This window comes from Triturus cristatus, chromosome 6 (genome assembly GCF_964204655.1).
Source record: "Triturus cristatus chromosome 6, aTriCri1.1, whole genome shotgun sequence".
Classification (NCBI taxonomy): Eukaryota; Metazoa; Chordata; class Amphibia; order Caudata; family Salamandridae; genus Triturus; species Triturus cristatus.
The window spans coordinates 498,497,754-498,517,013 of record NC_140589.1 but is presented as its reverse complement, the minus strand read 5'-3'; the positions used below and the strand labels follow the sequence as shown (position 1 = coordinate 498,517,013).

Genomic DNA, 19,260 nt, shown 5'->3' with positions numbered 1-19,260 from the left:
AGTCGGAGAGAGACATTGGTGTTTTGTCGCCCGCTTTCAACTCCAGACGATATCCAAGTTTTGTACCGACAGGAAACACTTAAACAGGCCACTTAGTATTCTTTCCTTGATAAGCAATTAGTTGGGTCCAGTGAGTGGTCTCAAAGCACCTTAACCAAATGGAAAGAAGTCAGCTGTGTTATATGGAAAATAAAACTAGGCTGGTGAACTATTGCCCAAAGAGCACCCTAATTAGTTACTACTCCATCTAATTCAGTAACGTTCACCAGTATAAAATTCAAAGCCCGTCCTTTGTCTTCATCCTTCTCTTCAAACATCTTTCCAGTATCTGCAAATTTGGCTTAAATCTATAGTTACCAACGTTCCTTTCCTAAAACTGTTGTAAACAGTTTAACGTGTGTTCTAGTGTACAATACACTTTTCTTAATAGAGCATCTGTTTTTGTCACAAGCCAGTTTTATTGAAATTGTAAAAAAGCTCTTTCTTATTAATTTTGGTCCCTATGGTCTGTTTAAACATAAGTTTGTCTCTTTGTTTGGTGTTCAGCTTAATTTTCCAGTAGGCCTTGTCTCATTTTGTGCATTGTGTTTTGTTGAAAGTTGATATTCTCTATTTGTAAATGTGGTACGTTTTGATTTTAAATTTGGACATCTTTTCTGAGTGACAACCCCAATTTATTTTATTGTGTTTTGTGTGAGAAATCCAGGTCAGAGCATCATAGGAAAATATGAAGGTGCTATGTTTTAATTATGGCCTTACGCTGCCGGTGTACTTGGCCCCATACTGCAGACTTCTAAACTGATACTCAAGGGCCCATTTCTAGCACTTGACCACCAGGGTAGTGAGCCAGAGATGTCCAAAGCTTACTCAGCGGAAATACAGTAAGTCAGTAACTTGTGAGCCACTAACTCACAGTATTTCCCCGGAGCATTACAGCAAATTACACTTTATAAATTTCTGACCACACTGTTCTTTTTCTTATGAAAAGAAAAAGTACTTTGCTTTACACAGTACTAAATACAATGCACTCCTGCAAGCCCTAATCCCTAAAAACAATGTATGCTGCCCCACTCCATGTGCCCAGCAAGTATGGGAGGTCTTCTGGCTTTGTCAGGGTGTTACTGTAATAGTAATAGTGATCTGCAAAACAAGCCCATCAACCACAATGCAGTTCAACATTAAAACACTTTTAGGATGCTACCAACTTTTTTTGTTCTCTCAAAAAAAGTAGTTATTTAGCTTTAATTTCAGCATGTCTATAAAGGAGTCACATGTGAAGTATTTCTTTGTCAGAGTTGTATTTCTATTTTTTATCACAGTACTCAAGCAACCACAAGACCTAGCTACAAAGGCCCATTCTCCCTAGAGACTCCCAAGAACAGGAGCAGCTTCAGGGCTGGTTGTTAGCTAGTCAAACCCACTAATGAGAGGCTTACGGTAGCACTTTGTAAAGAAATGCAGGGCTCTGGGAGGGGGCCTGATGGCCCTGCCCTTTGTGGGGTACAATGAAATGATTATTTCAAATTTTAGCATTGACCCTTTGCACTATGGTCCGTGACTTCTGGGCCCACGACTGTCCTTTTGATGCAGCTGCTAAAGGTTGTTTTTCCTTTTGTTTTAAAACAATAATGTTCTCACTGAAATTCTTTCTCTTTGAAGCAGGTGCCGTTGCCATGACATATGGGACACTGAGCAGTTTTTTGATGACTGCTTGAGAGTCCTGGGCCACGTGGTCCCCACCCGGCTTTTCTCCTGCCAGTGCCATGGGAATTTCAAAAGAGTCACTAGTTGTGGTAACATTTTTCTTGGTCCTATGGCCTACGTGACGCTCTAGGCAGCTCCCCACGCATTGGAGAAGCAAATGCAGTTACCCCGGGCCACGTTGAGATTTTTTTAATGCAGGGTGTTGCCTTTCACTCCTGGTGGCATGATCTAGTCAAACACAAGGAGATGATTACGTAGCTCTGAAACTTTTCAGGCACTCATCCGCCAGTCACAGATCTGGTTTGAATCCATCATCTGTCCTGGGTCCCTTGCTCACTTTGCCACTAGATGCAAGCAAGTCTGGCCGATGATGGGTGTTACCAGTAAATCAGTTCCAGAATGCTTGTTTCCGGTTAAGGGAAGACCTGGCTTGGCCGTTCGGGCTGGCCTGTTCCTATGAAGAACAGGGTTAAGACTGATTTGCATATGGCTGGGTCTGAACTGGGGTGGCGAAGTGAGCTAAAAAACAATGATGGTTTCAACCCAGATCTGTGACTGACTGGGGGGGGGGGGGAGGGGCGTGAGTGTCTGAAAAGATTACGCGCTCCGCCCATCATCTCTTTGTGTTTGGTATGGTCTAGTCACCAGGAGTATCAGTTTAGGGCTTCCTGTCCTCTACATTTTCAGGGTTATTCCTGGATTTCATTTTTACTGTCCTCTGTTGAAGGGAGCCTCAGTGATGTGCACTCCTGTCCCAAAACCCTTAGTAGTTTATTGGACTGGGGTCTCTCAGTAGCAAGATCCCATGGCACTGAAGGCAGTTTACACTACCAGCTTGTGCGTCCTGTTACCACATTCTCCTACCCAGTTGAATGGCACATGTTTGTCTAGCAGCAGTCTTGGGTACCACACCCAGTGGCACACTCAGCCGTAACCTACAAGGAATGCTCTCTTTCATGATCCTCCGCAATTCCACCCTCTTCTGTCCTGCGAATACAGTGTAGAGGCCAGTGCCACTGGCCACGGAAACAGGTTCTAGTAGAGCCCCAGAAGGTATTAGTTTGAAGTCTTCTCCAGGCGGGATTCGTCCACAAAGTGGGTTCTTTTTTCTTCTTCAGTAGCCACCTCCTCTTTTCCAGTCTCTGCCCTTGTGTAGATATTTTAGTATGGAGGTCGAGAGTTCTAATAAGTGGGCATCTCTGCCAATCCAAAGATATTCCAAATAAAGTCTTGAACCCTGGCAGGATCTTTCTAGGATCAGCTCCAGGCTGACCCAACCCTCTGTACAGCTTGTTTTCAAGATGGCAGAATCAAGATTTAGTCTGCAAGAGCTCTTCCTGTGGCTTACCTCCGTCCCTAACTGATACTGCAAAACTGCTTTCATTCCTCCAGGACTTCAGTGGGAACCTCTGGTGTGTATGGAGCTGGAGGTTTCCCTGGGAGAGGAGCATGCCCTGGCTTGTGTGTAATGTCAGATAACCACTACATGCAGGCCAGTGGAGCCATTAACCTGGCCCAGCAGTGTGATTTAGAGCCAGACCCTTCTCAGGATATTATTGCAAAGCCCAAAGTTCATGAAGGAGATAAAATATGAAGAAATGAATATTACCCCCAGGTACCTCCTGTCCTCGTCACATTCCGTAACTAAGTGGAGATGACCATCTCCGTGACAGAAAAAAAGAACAGGAGCATCCTGGGACACCCAACTAACTCCCTCCCACTGGGAGTACATAAGCGGTACCAGCCCAGCATGCAGCCTGTTCTTTTTTTCTGGCTTCCGACAGAATGGGATGTGTTTGGACTTACCTAATGGATTCTTCACTGGACATCTTGTCGGGCTGCTGGGCTGTCCTCGTCGTCCTCTTTCTGCATTCTCCTGGTCTGTCGGGCTTGCCAGGTGCCGTGTTGATTGCCGCCCGGTCCTTTGCGGCTGGGGCTCGGGTTGCGGTGCGCGTCTCCCTGTGGTTTAGCCAGTCTGGGGGACGCGCTGCTGCGGCTGTTTGGCAGGTCCTGGGGCTCTGCTGGCTTATGCTCCTGGACCCACTGCCTGGCTTTTGGTGTTCTGCCGGCCTCTTCTTCTTCCTGGCGCCCCTGATGCTCGGTTGGGTCGATCCAGGGGCTGGTCTTGCTGTGGCCTCGGAGGCCGTTTCTGGCAGGCTTCTCCACCCGGCGCTGGTTTCCTGGTGCACGCCTGGGCTGGCTGATGGGGTCGGGAGGGAGGGAGTGGGGGGAAGGGGGACAGTGGGCTTGTGGTGCGCTCTTCCTCCCCCTTTGTGAGTACCGCATAGTGGTTCCCTTTTTTTCTCCATTGTGGGCGACTGTGGCCATGCCTCCCTGTGTCGCCCATATCTTGTCTACTTTTGATGGTTGGCGGGGTCGGGTCTGGTTCTTTCCTGGTTGGGTGTTCGTCTGGATGTTCCTGGTTCGGTGGGCTTTTCAGCTTTCAGTGGGGTTCACTTGCGGCCCTGGCTGGTGTCTTCCCCCTTGCCCTCTTTGGGTGTTTGGGTTGATGCCTGGTGGTCCTTCTGGTCGCAGCCGTGCCGTGCACCTGGTCCTCTAGGGGATGCCGGGGTTTAGTCCCGGGGCCTCCTACTTGCGCTTCTTGTGCTCTGCCGTTGTGCTGGGTTCGGCTGGTCTCCCTGAGACCTTGCCATGTGGGTTCCTTGCTTTCTTTCCAGCGCTGGTGGGTCCCGTCATCCTCAGGTCTCTCCAGGTGCTGGTGGATTCCTGTTGGGGCTTCCCTTTGCTGGCTCCTGTTCCTGTGTGCTGGCCCTCTGTGCTTTCTAGTTGCGTGAGGCATGGGTCCGTTTGCTGTTTCGGTCCGGGGCCCTTGGTGACTCCGGCCTGGTTCTCTACCTCCGCTGCCTCCTGCTCCCCGGTTCCTGATGGTCCTTCGATATCTTCGGCTGCCCGCCACTTCTGCTCCCCTGCCTTCGCTGTTCTGTCTTGGGCCGTGGTTTCCTCTGGGTCGCTGCCATTTTTTGGTTCTGCCAGGGGGAGGGGTGTTGTCCTTCGGGCTGTCCTCCATTGGTTGTGTGTTCCCTGGCCTTCTGGCTTTTCGCTTCCTCTGCGCTTGTTGCTGGTTGGCGTCTGGGCTGGGGGTCGGTCCCTGTGGGACTGCTGTTGGTCTGTCCCCTTGGTGCATGCCGGTTTCTAGCTTGCTATGCTCTCCTGCTGTGCTGGTCTGCGGCCTTGACTTCTTTTGCTCCTGCTGCCTGCCCTGTGGTTTGGCCGGGTCAGCCCTGGTTCCTCCCTGGGCGGTGTCTCCTTTCTGGGCCGTGGCTTGCTTTGGACAGGCTCTCCCGGGGATTGTTGGCTTCTTCTTGTTGCCTCTTTGCTCTGTCCTCTGGGTCTCCGTCCGTCCTGCCCTGCGGGCTTCTGTTGTCCCTGGTCGGCCCTGGTTGGTGCCTGGTTTGGGGTGCGCCTGCATTTGCCTGTTGCTGTGGCCTGTTCTGGTCGTTCCTGGCTGCTTGTCAGGCATTTTGCCCTTTTTCGGATCCTGGAGCCTTGCAGTTCTTGGGCTTCCTTCGGCTGCCTGCAGCCCTTCCGCCCGTTGGTTCCTGCCCTTCTGTGGGTTCGGGCATGGTGCGTGCCAATGTGGGTGTCTGCCTGCTTCTTGCGTCCTTCCGGGTGCTTTTGCTTGCCCCGTGCTTGGGGTGTCTGCCTTTCGCGGGTACGCTGGGTTCTCCCCCTTGTTTTCTATGGGTGGGAGGGGGCTGTTGTGCCCTCCCTCTGTCCTGGTGGGCCCTTGGCCTTGTTGGGCTGTTGGCTCCGGTGCAGTGCTGGTTGTGGCCCTGGTGGGTTCTGGCTGGAGTTGGGTTTGCTTCTCGTCTGCTGCCGGGTTGCTGGGGTTTGGTTTCTGGTTGTCGTTTCCTTCCCCCCCTCTTGTGTTTCCCTTGATGGCTTGTTGAGGTTTGGGCTTGCCTTCTCGCCTGCCGCTCCATTTGCCTCCTGTGGTGACTGGGTATCGTTGGTCTTCCTTGGCCCCTGCCTTGGGTGGCCCCTTGTTCTTCGGGCACCCGGCTCCTGTGCCCTGCCCTGTTTGCTGTGCCCTTTCCCTGCTTGTGGGTGTTGGGGTGTCTGTCTCCCCTGGTGTGTGGGACGCTTTGCTGCTTCCCGCTCCTCTCATTCCGCTTTGGGTTGCGGTTGGCTTTGCCTCGGGTCTGGGGCTCTGTCCTTTTCCCTTTGGGGGCCTGTCGATGGGCCTGTGCTCCCGCGCAGGCTGTTTTTGGCCTGTGGTGTCTGTGACCCTTGCTCTCTTGTTGGCTCTGGGGTGTTCCTTCTCCCCTTGTTTGGGTCTGTTCCCGATCCCCTGTTGGGTGGTGCGCCTTTGGCTTCTCCGGGCTCCTCTCCATTGGTTTCTGGTTTCTGGTTTGTTCCGGTGTGCTGTTGGGGCCTGGGCTCTGCCCCTGTTGGGTTTGCCCTTGCGTTCCCTGTGTTTGGCCTCCCGTTCGCTTGTGCATGTGGGTCACTGGTGCGCCTCTTGGCTTGGAGGTGTCGAGCTTTGTTCTGAGGGGCACTTGTTTGATTGGGGTCCTCTTCTGGTCCCTGCTTGGGTCCTTTCCTGGCCGCTCGTTCTCTTGGGCTTTGGCGCAGTCCTGGGCTGGTCTTCTGTCCTTTCCTGTGCCACTCCTTTGCGGCTGGCTGTCGCGCTGGGTCCATTGTGTGGGCTGCTGGGCTCCGTCCCTCTGCTTCTCCACTCTCTGGGTGGCCTGGCTGTGGTTGGCTGCTGTGCCTTTCCCTGTGCCCCTTCTTGGTTTTGCCTCTCATTCCGGGTCCTGGTGGCGCCGTGTTGGGTGCCTCCTGGCTGGCTGACATGCCGGTTTCTCCGGCTGGCTTCTTGGGCGTTTGTGGGTCCTGCGGGGTTGGGCTGTTGACCTCCTTGTTGGTCTTTCCTGTTTTGCCCTTCTGCAGCTCCTTTTAGGGTTCACTTTCGGTTGTTCCTCGGTGTCCTCCTTTGTCCTCCTGACAGGTGGTCGGCTCTTGATTGGAGGTGTTTCCTCCTTGCCGGTTCTGGGGTTTGGTTTCCCCGTGTTCGGCCTCAGTTGTGTTCTTTCTTGGTTGTGCCCTGTTTTTTTTACCGGGTCTGCTTCGGGTTGCGCTTCTTTACTCTCCCTGGCCTCCGTTGGGCGGGTTGCTGGGCTTCGTGTCCCGGTGTCTCCTGCTTTGGGGGTGGACCTCAGGCCTGGCCGTTTCTTGTGCCCCGGGTTCTTCTCCCGGTGGGCGGCCTTTTTGTTCCTGCGGCTCTTCGGTGTCTCGGCTGGGGTTGGCTGTTGGTCGGTCCTGCCGTGTGGCCTGGTCCTTCTGTGGGTTTCTGGCCTCTGGGTTCCCTGTTGCTGCTGTTGTCGGCTGGAGGGGGGGGGGGGGCTTGCTTGGGTTCCCTGGCCCCTTTTCTTCCTGGCTGTCCCTCTGGGTCAGTGCCTGTTTTCTTATCTGGTTCTGCCCTCTTTGGTCTTTGTGGCTCTGCGGGTGGCTTCCCCTGGTGTGTTGGGGTGGTCCTGTGGTTGGTCGTGTCTTTCCTTGCTCTCTTGCTTTGGCCTGCCTCGTCGGTTTCGTCTTCCTTCCCCTCGCTTTTGGTGTGGTCCTTTGTGGGTTCCTGTGCCTGTGGTTCGCCTTCTTCCCTGTTTTGGGGGGGTTCGCTTTCTGGATTGCCTCTGCTGTCTTCTTTCCTGGGCCTTCGACCCTGCCGCCCTGTGCGGCCTGTCCTCCTCTGCTTGTGGCCATTGGGCTGGGTTGGCCTGTTTGGTCCCTGGTTGAGTGGCTGCCTGGGGCCGTGGGCTTCTCCTTTAGGGTTTCTTCCTGGTCGGTTGCCCTTTCTGGCTCTTTTTCTCTGTTGGGGCGCGTCCGCTTCTCCTGGACTTCTTTTGGTGGTTTGGGGAGGGTGGGGCTTTGTTTTGGCCCCTCTGTTTGTTCCATTGGGGCTTGGCTCTGCGTGTGGGGCCCCCTTCTGGCTTGCCTGGGGAGTTCTTGTGTTTTTTTCTGGTCGTCCCTGTGTATTTTTCTGGTCGTCCCTGTGTTTTTTTTCTGGTCGTCCCCTGATGGTTTTGGGGTCTCGGCTCTGTCCGCTTGCTTGGGGGCGTGGTTGTTTGTCTGCTCCTACCTGCGTTTTTCCTCTTTCTTGTGGGCTTCTTTTGCTCCCGTGGGGTGTTGTTTTTTGGTCTGGTGCCCCTGAAGTTGGTGGGGTTCCGGAAGGCCGGGTTCTCTGCTTTGGTATTCTCCACTTAGTTACGGAATGGGATGAGGACAGGAGGGACCTGGGGGTAATGTCCTATAACTTACCGGTAAGCTTCATTACTCCTGGTCCCGTTGTCCTCGTCCCATTCCTTAAGCCCCGTTGTCCTCGTCCCATTCCTTAAGCCCCTACCTCTCTCCCTCCCTGGCAGCCAGCCTTCCGGCTGTTGGCTTGGTATTTTCAGGCTGCATGCTGGGCTGGTACCGCTTATTTACTCCCAGTGGGAGGGAGTGGGTTGGGTATCCCAGCATGCTCCTGGTCTTTTTTTCTGTCGCGAAGATGGTCAGCTCCACTTAGTTACGGAATGGGACGAGGACAACGGGACCAGGAGTAATGAAGATTACCAATAAGTAATAGGACCTTTTTTTGCGTCTAGGAACATCCTAAACAAAGGTAACGTTTTGTTAATTTTTCCTCTATATTGAGCCAATCAAAATTGCAGATTTTACGCAGTATTTACCCAGATTGTAAACAGAGTGAAGTACTACAGATTTACTATCAGAATAAGGGATATTTTCTTTTGTATGTCTCCTCAGTGGCTGAGACTCCAATAGTGAGGCTCACCCCACAGGTCGAAATAAAAGAGGAATAAAAATCAAATATTCTGTTGGAATATGCTATATCACTCCAGTTATTTTGCAATAATACATACCCTCTTCTAAACAAATTGAGCACTGATTAACTGAATTCTAAAATATATTGATAAAACTTTATAGCAACTGAAGTCTCTTATCAGTGTCTATCTGTGTGTATGTGCGCAAAGTTAGATCAGAGCATTTGTACAGTTAGGACAATGAACCTTCACTGTTGCATCCCTCACTATCGCATCCTTTCTTTGTTTCAGATTCTTTGGGGCATATTTTTTATCCTTGTGGCAATACTGTTCATAGTTTCGCTCTTCCTGTCAAAGTAAGTACAATGTATTATCAGTTTTCCAAACCATTGACACAAACCATGTATTAACACTTTTCTTAGTAAAACAACAGTACTGTGATATCAGACTGAATATTATTTGAATATTGATCTGAGAAGTTATTCATCTTTTGTCATTTTCTGCAATTTAATAATCATACATTCTGTGTTATAGCCTGGTTACATAATACATTTTACTGTATGTTTCTTCATAGAGTGGTATACCTATATGTGTTGAACTGTACTATAATCTTTTGTGCTATTATCTTACATTAACTGAACCATTTATATTTGTTCTTATGACACGATTTTAAACTTGATTTATTGTAGTTGGAAACCTTGTAAACATACTTTAAAACCATAGCCATATTTTAATAATCCTATTGATTATATGTTTATCTTAAACAGCTGTTATGAATCTGCAAGGAATTAGAGTGAAAGTAGGGTCTGTTTGACACCTTCTGGTGTTCTTCCAGTCAACATGTAGTGACCACACTGAATATTGAAGCATTTCTTGTTATTAAAGTGAATAATATTTGCTTTACATGGTTCCGTATTGTGTTAATTATCTTTTTAGGAAAATGTCCTTCTTAGTGTTTAATCTAATTGAAGTATGTATATAGTGTCTTCACTCATCTTCTCTTTTAGGGCTAATCATTTTACGTTATTTTTTTTGCCTTTAGGTTCCCTTATGTTTGTAAATTGCAAATCGTTTTTTAATTAGACCAGCAAGAGATCTTTATGGTAGGAGACAGATGATGTATTTGAAGTGTAGGGATAGTCCTTGCTTCCTGCTGTAGTCGTTCAGAGAGTTTCTACCCCCAACAGGTTGAGAGTGGCTGAGTGAGGAAGCCTCTTCTTTTGCCTTTGTTTTACGTCTCCTTGACAGAAAGCTCCAACCCCTCTTTCCTGCGGAAAATAGAGGACAAAGACTTTGGCTTGATCAGTTTGGGAGAAACACAAAAAAGTCAAGAACTAGCTTCCACTGGTCCCAGAGCTGGACCTATGGATTACAAAACCTCTGTCTGTAATCTTGTATGAAGCAGAGTCCTCCAGTCATTGTAGCAGTATTTCCCATTTATCCGTAAAAGTGGAGACCGAGAAAGACATCAGAGCTGCAAGGTTGGGATGGCTGACTGCAAACTCCCCGTTGCCAGGTTCAGGAGCATAAACCTGGAACCTGTGCATCCTACTAGCATAAGCTGCCTTGAACGTCTTGTGTGTTGGAGCCCACTAATTGTTGCGGAAGGATACCATGTATATAGGAAAGGCTACTTAGAAAAAGAGAGCATCGAGACCTGCACTTGCAGAATTAGACTATGACTGTAGCCAGACTAAGAAGCACAATGATACCTTGGTGCAAAAAAACTTGTAATCAAGTTTGCAGGTTTGATTTCATGAGGGGAAAACCCATGTGATAGCTATGCACTACAAGGAAATGTCAACTGCATTTCAGCAATTGCAACCTCTACAAGATAGCCATTACAACCCAGGATGTGCTCTTTTATTTGGCTGGCAGCTTTGAGCCCGAGGAACAACTAGTGAAGACGATTCCTCCACAATCCCCCAACAGGCAGAGCAAAGATGACTTATGTTACCATAGCCCAGATCGCATTTCATCCTCTGCATTGGACGTGCACATTAGTGTACAATCGAGCCGCCAGAGGACCATGGCAGGAAACAGCCTGGCTGGGACCGCATTAGACTTTTCCTCTCCACAGAAAGTGTGGCCTGACTTACTCATCAACTACTATCATAATGACCACACCCAACAACATACTGTGGGAGCTTCCAGCACAATAAAGATTTAAAGGCACAGGTGTAACAAAGGTTGCAGGAGAACACAATAATCTTGGCACTGGGTCAGCAAGACTAGGAACTTAGCAGCAAGCATATATTACAAGTCTGATTTCTTTTTGTGTGTAGCTAATGCCTTATGAGAAACGCAAAAGGAAATGAAACCCTTCTGGACCTTGCGGCACCTCATTGTGTTCTCACAATTTTACTTTGGTGGTACGTGTGAGAATATGGTGGTAATCTCAAAGTAACACTGACTCCTCCAGTCATAACTGTTTTAATGTTTATGCCCTCTAAATTTTGCTTGTAGTGTTTGGCTGTGTGCTGTGAACGAAGAACATTTTGTTTCAAGTAACTGCACTGACTGGACAATGCATTATTAGTGGATGGTATTTGTTTAACTGAATCCTTAGTCTCTATCCCACACCACCTCCTAGAGTAACTCTAGGACTGCTTAACTTTGATACCTTGAGGGTGTAGAGCTGGTTAAGGTCCATCAGTACAGTAAAGATACATTGGCAAACCAGAGGTTCACGTCTCTCATTGTTACAATCAGAGCCAACTAAACGGGATTGGCCTGGGACTATTGAAAATATTCACATAGCATGTCTCCATTTAATACATTAAGCAACCAGGTTTTTTGGGCTTGAAGACACCACTTAAGAGTCCATGGCACTGTTGAAGAACCACATCTTCTTGACAAAGATCTCAAAGGTGAAGGACTTAATCTCTTTTTGAGCAAAGTCGAGGTTGAGAGATGTTTTCATTAGACCTATGACGATACGCCCTCTCCCATCACTGACTTTGGTATTGGTATTGGTAGAGGAGTAAACTCCCTAGTCATTTCAGGTGTTGTACCCTAGGGGAGTATCAACAATGAGGATGCAAAAGGCTTCCAGTTTAGGCACACTGTTGATAAGTAGAAGCAGTAAAAGTTCCATCTAATATCCACTAGACTCATTCTAATAGTGTAGGCATATTAAAATGTTCCCACAAAGGTGCAGTACTTACTTCCAAACATATTCTTCACTGGTTGCAGAAACCTTCCCTCAGCCTCTTCATTTTAACCTACCATAAATACAGCTCTCTGGAGGAGGGTGGGGGGGGGGACAGCTATTTAGTTTTCAACAACAAAAAGATTGTGTTCTGAAAAGCAAATACAATTGCACATCAGCATCTTTAGTTTAGGGCGGTCAAGTTATCCCCTGCATTCTGTGCTTCCTTCAGACCAAATAATACGAGTCTAAATAATCAATGACTCTGACTCTTTCATCTCAGCTGGTTGACGTTACAGTGAATAAGCGGTACATCCAATGCAAATCCAGGATATTTACAAACAAAGAAGCAGGCCAGAGATAGATCTCTTTACCGCAAGACAAAATGCAAAATTCATAGACGTTTCATCCAGTCATTACTGCGAAGAATCCCTGGTGAAGGTTTTTTGATTCCCTGGTGTAGCACATATCTTTATACTCTTTTCTCAAATGCACTTTGATGTGACTATTTAATTTCTATGGTACCTATACATGCTGCACTTGTGAGTTCATGACGATTCATCCTTAACCCCACAGCTAGTTATGGAGTACTAGATTATGTCAAGTTGGATATTAATTAAGATTGTATGTAGTTTTTTAGTCCTGCAAGAGATTTTTCAACAAGGGGGAACGTAAACCAAGAAAAGGAAATTTTTTGGCTTTGGCCATCTTCATTGAATTTCTTATGTCTTAAAAAAACCATTCAAAGATGGCTGCCAAAACTGCACTCAGTAACATCTTGGAATGCTTAAAACACAATTTTAAGGGCATCACTCAGAGTGGAAGTGAGCTGGGGCAAGTGGGCATTAGTAGTGAGGAGTTTGCTTTTAATAAAGCAAAGGTGGTATGAAGGAGTGGGGAAAGCATGAAGAGAGACAGGGAGAGAAAATAAACCCTCATTTTACACTGCAATTTAAGGTCTTCTGGGTAAGAATACATACTAATGAACCAAAATATAGTGATTTTGAAATTCTTACGGACTGGACAAACACATGAATGGACATGAAAGCCATCAAACAGAATTAAGGAACTTGTAGACAAGAAGGCCATTCAGTCATGAACAAGGTTCTGAACTATAGCCCACTGTGCATAGGAGAGCCCTAGAAATAGAATCTAGAGGGTACAGAGACGCGATGAAAAGTGCAAGTAATAGGGCAGAACGTGGACACACAAGGAAAATATAATCTAGCAAGTGTTTTTCTAAAGAAAATTGTCAAAAAAGGACCGATGGTATAAATATTAAATAGCTAAAATTCACATGTGCCGCCAACAGAGAAAATGTGGCCACAAAGGAAAAGCCTTTGAAGTAGGTAAAAATAAAGTAACTTTTGCTAAAACCTAAATGTAGCTAAGGAGAGACCTTTAAATGTTTGGACTTGGGGTAAACAGGAAGAAATAAAATCATATCTGAAGAGGAAAAAAGTGAAAGAAAGATCTGGGGATGGAGTAATCAGGATGAAAATGACAGGAGAGATTAGACGAAGACCTGATGGAATCAAGAGGAATGGTGTGGATTAAAAGCAGAAGGGAAGCACTAACCATATCTTGAGCAGCCACAAAACGAAAAAGAAAGGAGTAGGGAGCACCCCATGAAACCAGAGAAGTGTCAATGAGTTTTGTTTCAACAAGTATATTAGCAGATATAGAATAGCAAGAAAATAAATCATGATATTAAAAACAGCAGATAGACTGAGGTGAATAAGAAGGCAGAAAAATTTAAGTAATGAGATGAATTGAGAGAATTAGTAACTTGCGAAGGTTGTTGTCTTTGAAGGAGTTGGGTGAAAGCAAGACTGCAGAGAAGAGGATTTAAGGCATCATATATGGAGAAATGTGCCTGCGACACGTTGTAGAAATGTAGATAAGGCATGAAAAAGGATGAAATTTACCAATAGGATAATAATGAACGGTAGACATTATAAGAATAGGTGTAATTTTAGTGTGCTTCGGAGAGTCATCCAAAGTGCCATTTGAGAAAAACTTGTTATGGAGTCTTGAAGTTAATAGAAATTGATACATAAATGGTAATAAGAGAGTAATGAACTTGAGTATATGTGGGTAGTTATCAAAATTAAAATCTTCTAAGAGAAAAACACAATTTTAGGAGCATAAAATTAAGTCAGGTAAGGAGTTTCTAGATTACGGTGAAAAGATGTCAGAAAGGGAAGTGGGTATGGTTTGGTAAGAGAGATAACGATATACAAAGTAAGAAAACTGCGAAAGTGAGGGGTGGAGGGAATGGTGTCAGGAGGGGAAAATAGTTAAAGTTCTGTTGCTGTGTGCAGAGGTAGATGGAATATAAGTAAAAGAAGCTTATGGGAAGGTGAGAGCAGCAGATGTCCTTGTGTAAAGAGGTAATTCAGGTTCCATTGAGACAAGTAATGTGTAAATTGTTTAATAAATAGATCAAGAGTAGAGGAGACTTTCATATCTAGAGATTGCTTCAAAGTAAATTGATCTTAACAGAGGGAGTAGTTGCTCAAGAGCAAGTAAATGAGCCGAGGAGAGAAAATAGTAGAAGTAAACAGAAGGGATAGATATGGATACATGTGGCCATGGGTAAGAAGCTAGTTTATAACCAACGGATTAAAATATAGCTTATGATGTTGGAGAAATTGTTAAAGAGTGTAAGAATAAAGAGCATAATTCTTGCATCTAGCCTGCCCGATTATCCAGACAAATTCTGACTGGGGTTGCCTTTAACTCAGTTTCCTTAAGTAATGCTTATGGTTAAGTTATTACTCTGTGATTTATAGTTAAATCTCCCCTTCCATTGAGATGAACAGACAGATGGTAGGGAGGGAGAATCTGGGTTGAGCAGCAGGCTGACCTTCGGTGGCCCTGGTAGAAAAGCGGGATTACTAAAACAGGTGTGACCATGGGCCACAGTCATTTCCAGCCACCTTCAGGTATTACTTTAGTGCAAAAATAAAAAACCTGATTTTTAGTATGCTTCAGTTGTTGCATATTCACATGTCTATAAAGCAACACATCCTGTACTCTGCACCTTTCTGTTCGTGTTAGTGGTAATCAAACTATACTATATGGTGCTAGCAGTATAAGTGGGTAGAGAAAAGGATGGTGGGAGGCTGCTGAGTATTGGCAGCAAGATGGTTAGGGGAGGACATTGTCCTGGCTGGGTGGTAGTGCTGGCCACATTCGTTTTTAGGTCTCGCCTACGCAGCGCGCATGTGCTGCATAGGGAAGAGACCTCTTGAAATTGGTTCGGTTTTTCGCTTAAAAACGTGCATGCGCATTGCCTTCAGTGGCAACGCGTGCACGTTTGGCGATTGCCTTGCGGGAGCGAGTGGCGCCATGTGTTACCAATTAGTGCGCTTGCTCCCGCAAGGTAAACGCTGTGTGTCCCTGCTCTCGGCTGCACTCCCCCCACCCCTCCCACTTGTTTACCCAGCGTCAGCGGGCTACGCCGAAAGTGCCGAGAGTGAGATGCATTTTTTTTAAATCTTTCTTATGCCTATTTCTTAAGGCAGTGCTCTGTCTCGTCACCGCGTGATAAATATCTGAATGAGAAAGATAATAATAGTAAAGACAATAGTCATTATTAGTATTATTGTTATGTTTTTTAATTATTATAGCGATAATTATAATAATAATATAATAATATCAATAGGCATTATTATTAGTATTATTGTTGTTATTATAGTATAAGAATCGTGCTGCTCCACTCATAATAGTTCTTATTTGCATTATAATGTTTGTTTTAGGTGTTGTTGTTTTTGGTGTATTGTTGTTATTATTCCACTGCCATTTAAACGACTCTTTTGCGAATGATCAGTAGCGTTATCTGTAGTCTTCGGTTTTTATCAGTAAAAGTGCGGTGATACAAGTACGGGTTCAGAATGCCAGGAATGTATGAATCCAGCCCTTGGCGAAAACGTCAGAACATGTGTGTCTGTTACATGTTGAGCCTCGAACATACTTTAACATACGAATCAAACCCTTATTTTCGTCCGGTTTCACAGGCAGGCACTTGTATGAGTCAGTTGTGTATTGTGCAGTGTGCACCAGGACAACTGCCTCTCTGGAAACCTTCCTTCCGCCTGTATGGCACTGGTGCTGGTTATCTTGGGCCGGTGGTATGTACCACCGCACCCCATGGCGACGAATCTGTAGGCACAACTCTTACGTGCTCCATATGTGTGCATGCCTTTTCGCCTCTGCTGTGTGCCCCCTGTGCCCTTATGTGTGCACCTGTACCCCTCTCTCTCTCTTTCCCTCTGTGTGCGCCAATCTGCACCCCCATGCCCCGTGTGGCACCTATCAGCCTCTCTTGCGTGCGTTTCTCTGTGCCTCCGCTGTGCCACCTATGTGTCTCCCTATACCCTCCTCCTGGACCTCCTGTGTGCATCTGTACATCCCCCCCACCTCGTCTCCATCCCTCTGTGTGCGCCAATCTGCTCCCCCGTGCCAGTGTGGCGCCCCTCAGCCTCTCTTGTGTGAGTTCCTCTCTGCCTCCGCTGTGCGACTTCTGTGCATCCCTATGCCCTCCTGGGCACTCTTGTGTGCACCTGTACACCCCCCGCCCACGTCTCCGTCCCTATGTGCGTGCCAATCTGCCACATCCCTCGTGTTGATCCTCTCAGCCTCTCTTGCGTGCGTTCCTCTCTGCCTCCACTGTGTGACCTGTGCCTCCCTTGCCTCCCTAGCCTCCCTATGCCCTCCAGTGTGCACCCGTACCCGAGCCCTTACCTTTATGTCCAAGAATCTGCCCCTCCTTTTGCACCTCCCAGCCTCTCTTGTGCGTGTTCCTCTCTGCCTCCGCTGGGCCACCTCTGTGCCTCCCTATGCCCTCCTGTATCCTCATGTGTGCTCCTGTACACTCCCTGTCTTCGTCCCTCTGTGTGCATGAATCTGCGCTATCCCTCGTGTTGACCCTCTTGGCCTCTCTTGTGTGCACGTCTCTCTGCCTCCCGCTGTGCGCATCTATGTGTCTCCCTATGTCCTCCAGTGTGCACCCCTACACCCCTCAATGTGCACCAATCTACCCCTCCTGTTGCACCACTCAGCCTCGCTTGCCTCCCTGCCTCCCGCTGTGTGCACCTATGTGCCTCCGGTGACCTCCTGTGTTCACCCGTAAACCTCTGTGTCCTTCCCTCTCTGTACTCAAATATGTCCCCACCTCCAGTTTGCACCTCACAGCCTCTCTTGCATGCATACCTCTATGCCACCGTCTGTGTGTCCTCTTTGCCTCCAGGTGGTCTCCTGTGTGCACCTTTACGCCCCTCCCCCCGTTTCACCTCTTGGCCTCTCTTTTGTGCACTCCTCTATGCCGCCCTGTCTGTGCACCTATGTCCCTCCCTGTGTCTACCCGCACACCCCTTTGTCCTTACCTCTATTTGCAAGAATCTGCCCCTCCTGTTGCACCTATCAGCCTCGCTTGTGCGCACTTGTCACTCCCTCTCACTCTGTGACTTCCTGTGCATTCCTCTGTGCACCTTTACACCCCGTCTCCTTTGTGCTATGCGCAACTATGTGCCTCACAACCCCCGCTTGCACCTTTCAGCTTCTCTTGTGTGCATCTCTCTGCCTCCCCGTGCCCCGCGTGTATGCGTACCTCTGCGCTTACATTGTTTCATGTGTGCACTTCTCTGCTTCCTTGTGTACGCACACATCTGCCCCCTTCCCTCTTTGTGCATGCTTCTGCCTCCTGTCCTCTCTGAGCTCACGTCTGCCACACCCAAACGGTGCACATCGTTTTGCCGCCCGAGTATATATGTATACCTCTACACACCTGGCCCTCTCCCAGGCATTGTGCGGGCATCGTGGCAGTGTCGGCAACAACCTAATAAACAAGCATTGGCATAGCCAATAGGTCTCGCCTTTGGGACCTTATAAGTGTTTAGCCAAGCAACAGTTGATGCTGTTGCACCAAGGATATAGTACTGCATAACTGAATACTCATAAGGTCCCAAAGGCGAGACCTATTGGCTATGCCAATGCTTGTTAGCTTTAGCCATTTTGTAAACCGCCTATTTGGGAGAATGAGTTGGGACTGGACCTTTGAGCAGGTACTATTATTTCTTGAAGTCATAGACTACGGCCTACTGGTCGGAATTATGGCCTCAAACCCTAAAACGAATGCACTATGCTGTATTGCACTTCTTTCTTTAGTTCATTGAAAGTTAGCCCAGCTTCCAATATTAAAGAAGAAGGTATATAAGTGAAGAAAATGAGCATGCCCATTTTCAAAATTCCCCCAAAATGCCTACTTTGAATAAATGTGTAGCATTCAAGGATATGTCAACGGTCCCACACTTTTTGAAAAGGTGCAGGTTTAAGCCACTCGCAATAAGTATGGTTGGGAGGTTTATGTGGTAAACATTTACGCTGAAAATTCAGGGAAGCCTCAGAGTCCTTGACATTTGTTACTCTGAAACAAGTTTTCAACTTATAGTAGTGTAGCTGTATATAGGGGAATTTGGAATGCACCACTGCTTTTCTGCTGTGTTGAGCATGGGAAAAAGACTCTTTACTGCCTCAGAAAGTGTTCTCTGCGAAAACAGCAGGTTGGTAAATAAAATTTCTCCATGGGTCATGGTTAGCAGCCATCTTAACACAAAGCCGGTCCAGGAAGGACACTGGCTAGAACCACTGTCCTTTTTAGTCAGTTACATAGGCTGCCCAGTCAGATTGGCCTAAACACAGCTGCCAATCTGCTTGGTTTTATGGGATGTCCATCAAATAGTGACAGATATATTTTAACCAATTTGGAGGCCTTACGACAAATCAGAATTCCCTTTCTTTTTTGTGTCAGTCTGGTTCCACAGAGTGTTTTATCTGTCCCTGTATGACAGTATCTGTTCTTTGCAAGCTACACTATGGACTGAAAATTCTTCCTAGAAGTCGTCAATCCACTGCTCCTTGTTTCATCCTGAATGTTTAACTTCTGGAATTGAATTATGTGCAGAATACAGAATACCCGATGTTATGATTTCCATCTTGCTGTCTAATTTGAGATTTTGCTACCAGTGAATGTCAATTTGCAGAGTGCACAAGCCAAAGAATCCCATTTGTATCTTGAAAAATCTTGCCTTCTAATCTGGATAAAAAGGTTGACTATTCTGCATTAAAATACATTGCCTGTTCATTATCAGCCGTTGCTATTGTACAATATTTACTCACTAACTCTTTAGATTAGCTGATCGCACTAAAGGCAGTATGCACAGTTTCTAGGACCCATAATCCAAAATGGTTCACACAGATTTGACAGTACTTGCGTTACGCCTCGATCATTCTAGAACTCTTGGAGGAATGGAATTGACAAGACATGCTACTTAAACCTCTCTGTATTCAAAATGTGCTCATTAGGAAAATTAAAAAGCCACTATTTGTATTTTGAAAATGCACAAAAGATGTAAGGATTTTTTTTAATTGTCCTATTTGTGGGGTTCAGCAGCTTGGACAGCAGAGACAGTTACTTCTCAAAATCTCTGTGACTTACTAGTATTTCATTCCTTAATGAAACACGAATTTCATTACTTTGATAAAACGTCCTAGTGCAATTGACAAAACTAATGGAACAAGCGGCTTACCAGCAGCTAACCCCATCCTATGAGCAAA

At 46.9% G+C, this 19,260-nt stretch overlaps 1 protein-coding gene across 1 annotated transcript in view; it reads left to right on the top strand.

The window, feature by feature from the left end:
- Positions 1 to 19,260, top strand: part of LMBRD1 (LMBR1 domain containing 1) — a 701,604-nt gene that overhangs the window by 352,969 nt on the left and 329,375 nt on the right. Inside the window, exon 10 of the mRNA XM_085610906.1 lies at positions 8,781 to 8,845. Coding sequence (XP_085467032.1) covers positions 8,781 to 8,845 — 65 coding nt within the window. The remainder of the gene's footprint in view (positions 1 to 8,780; positions 8,846 to 19,260) is intronic.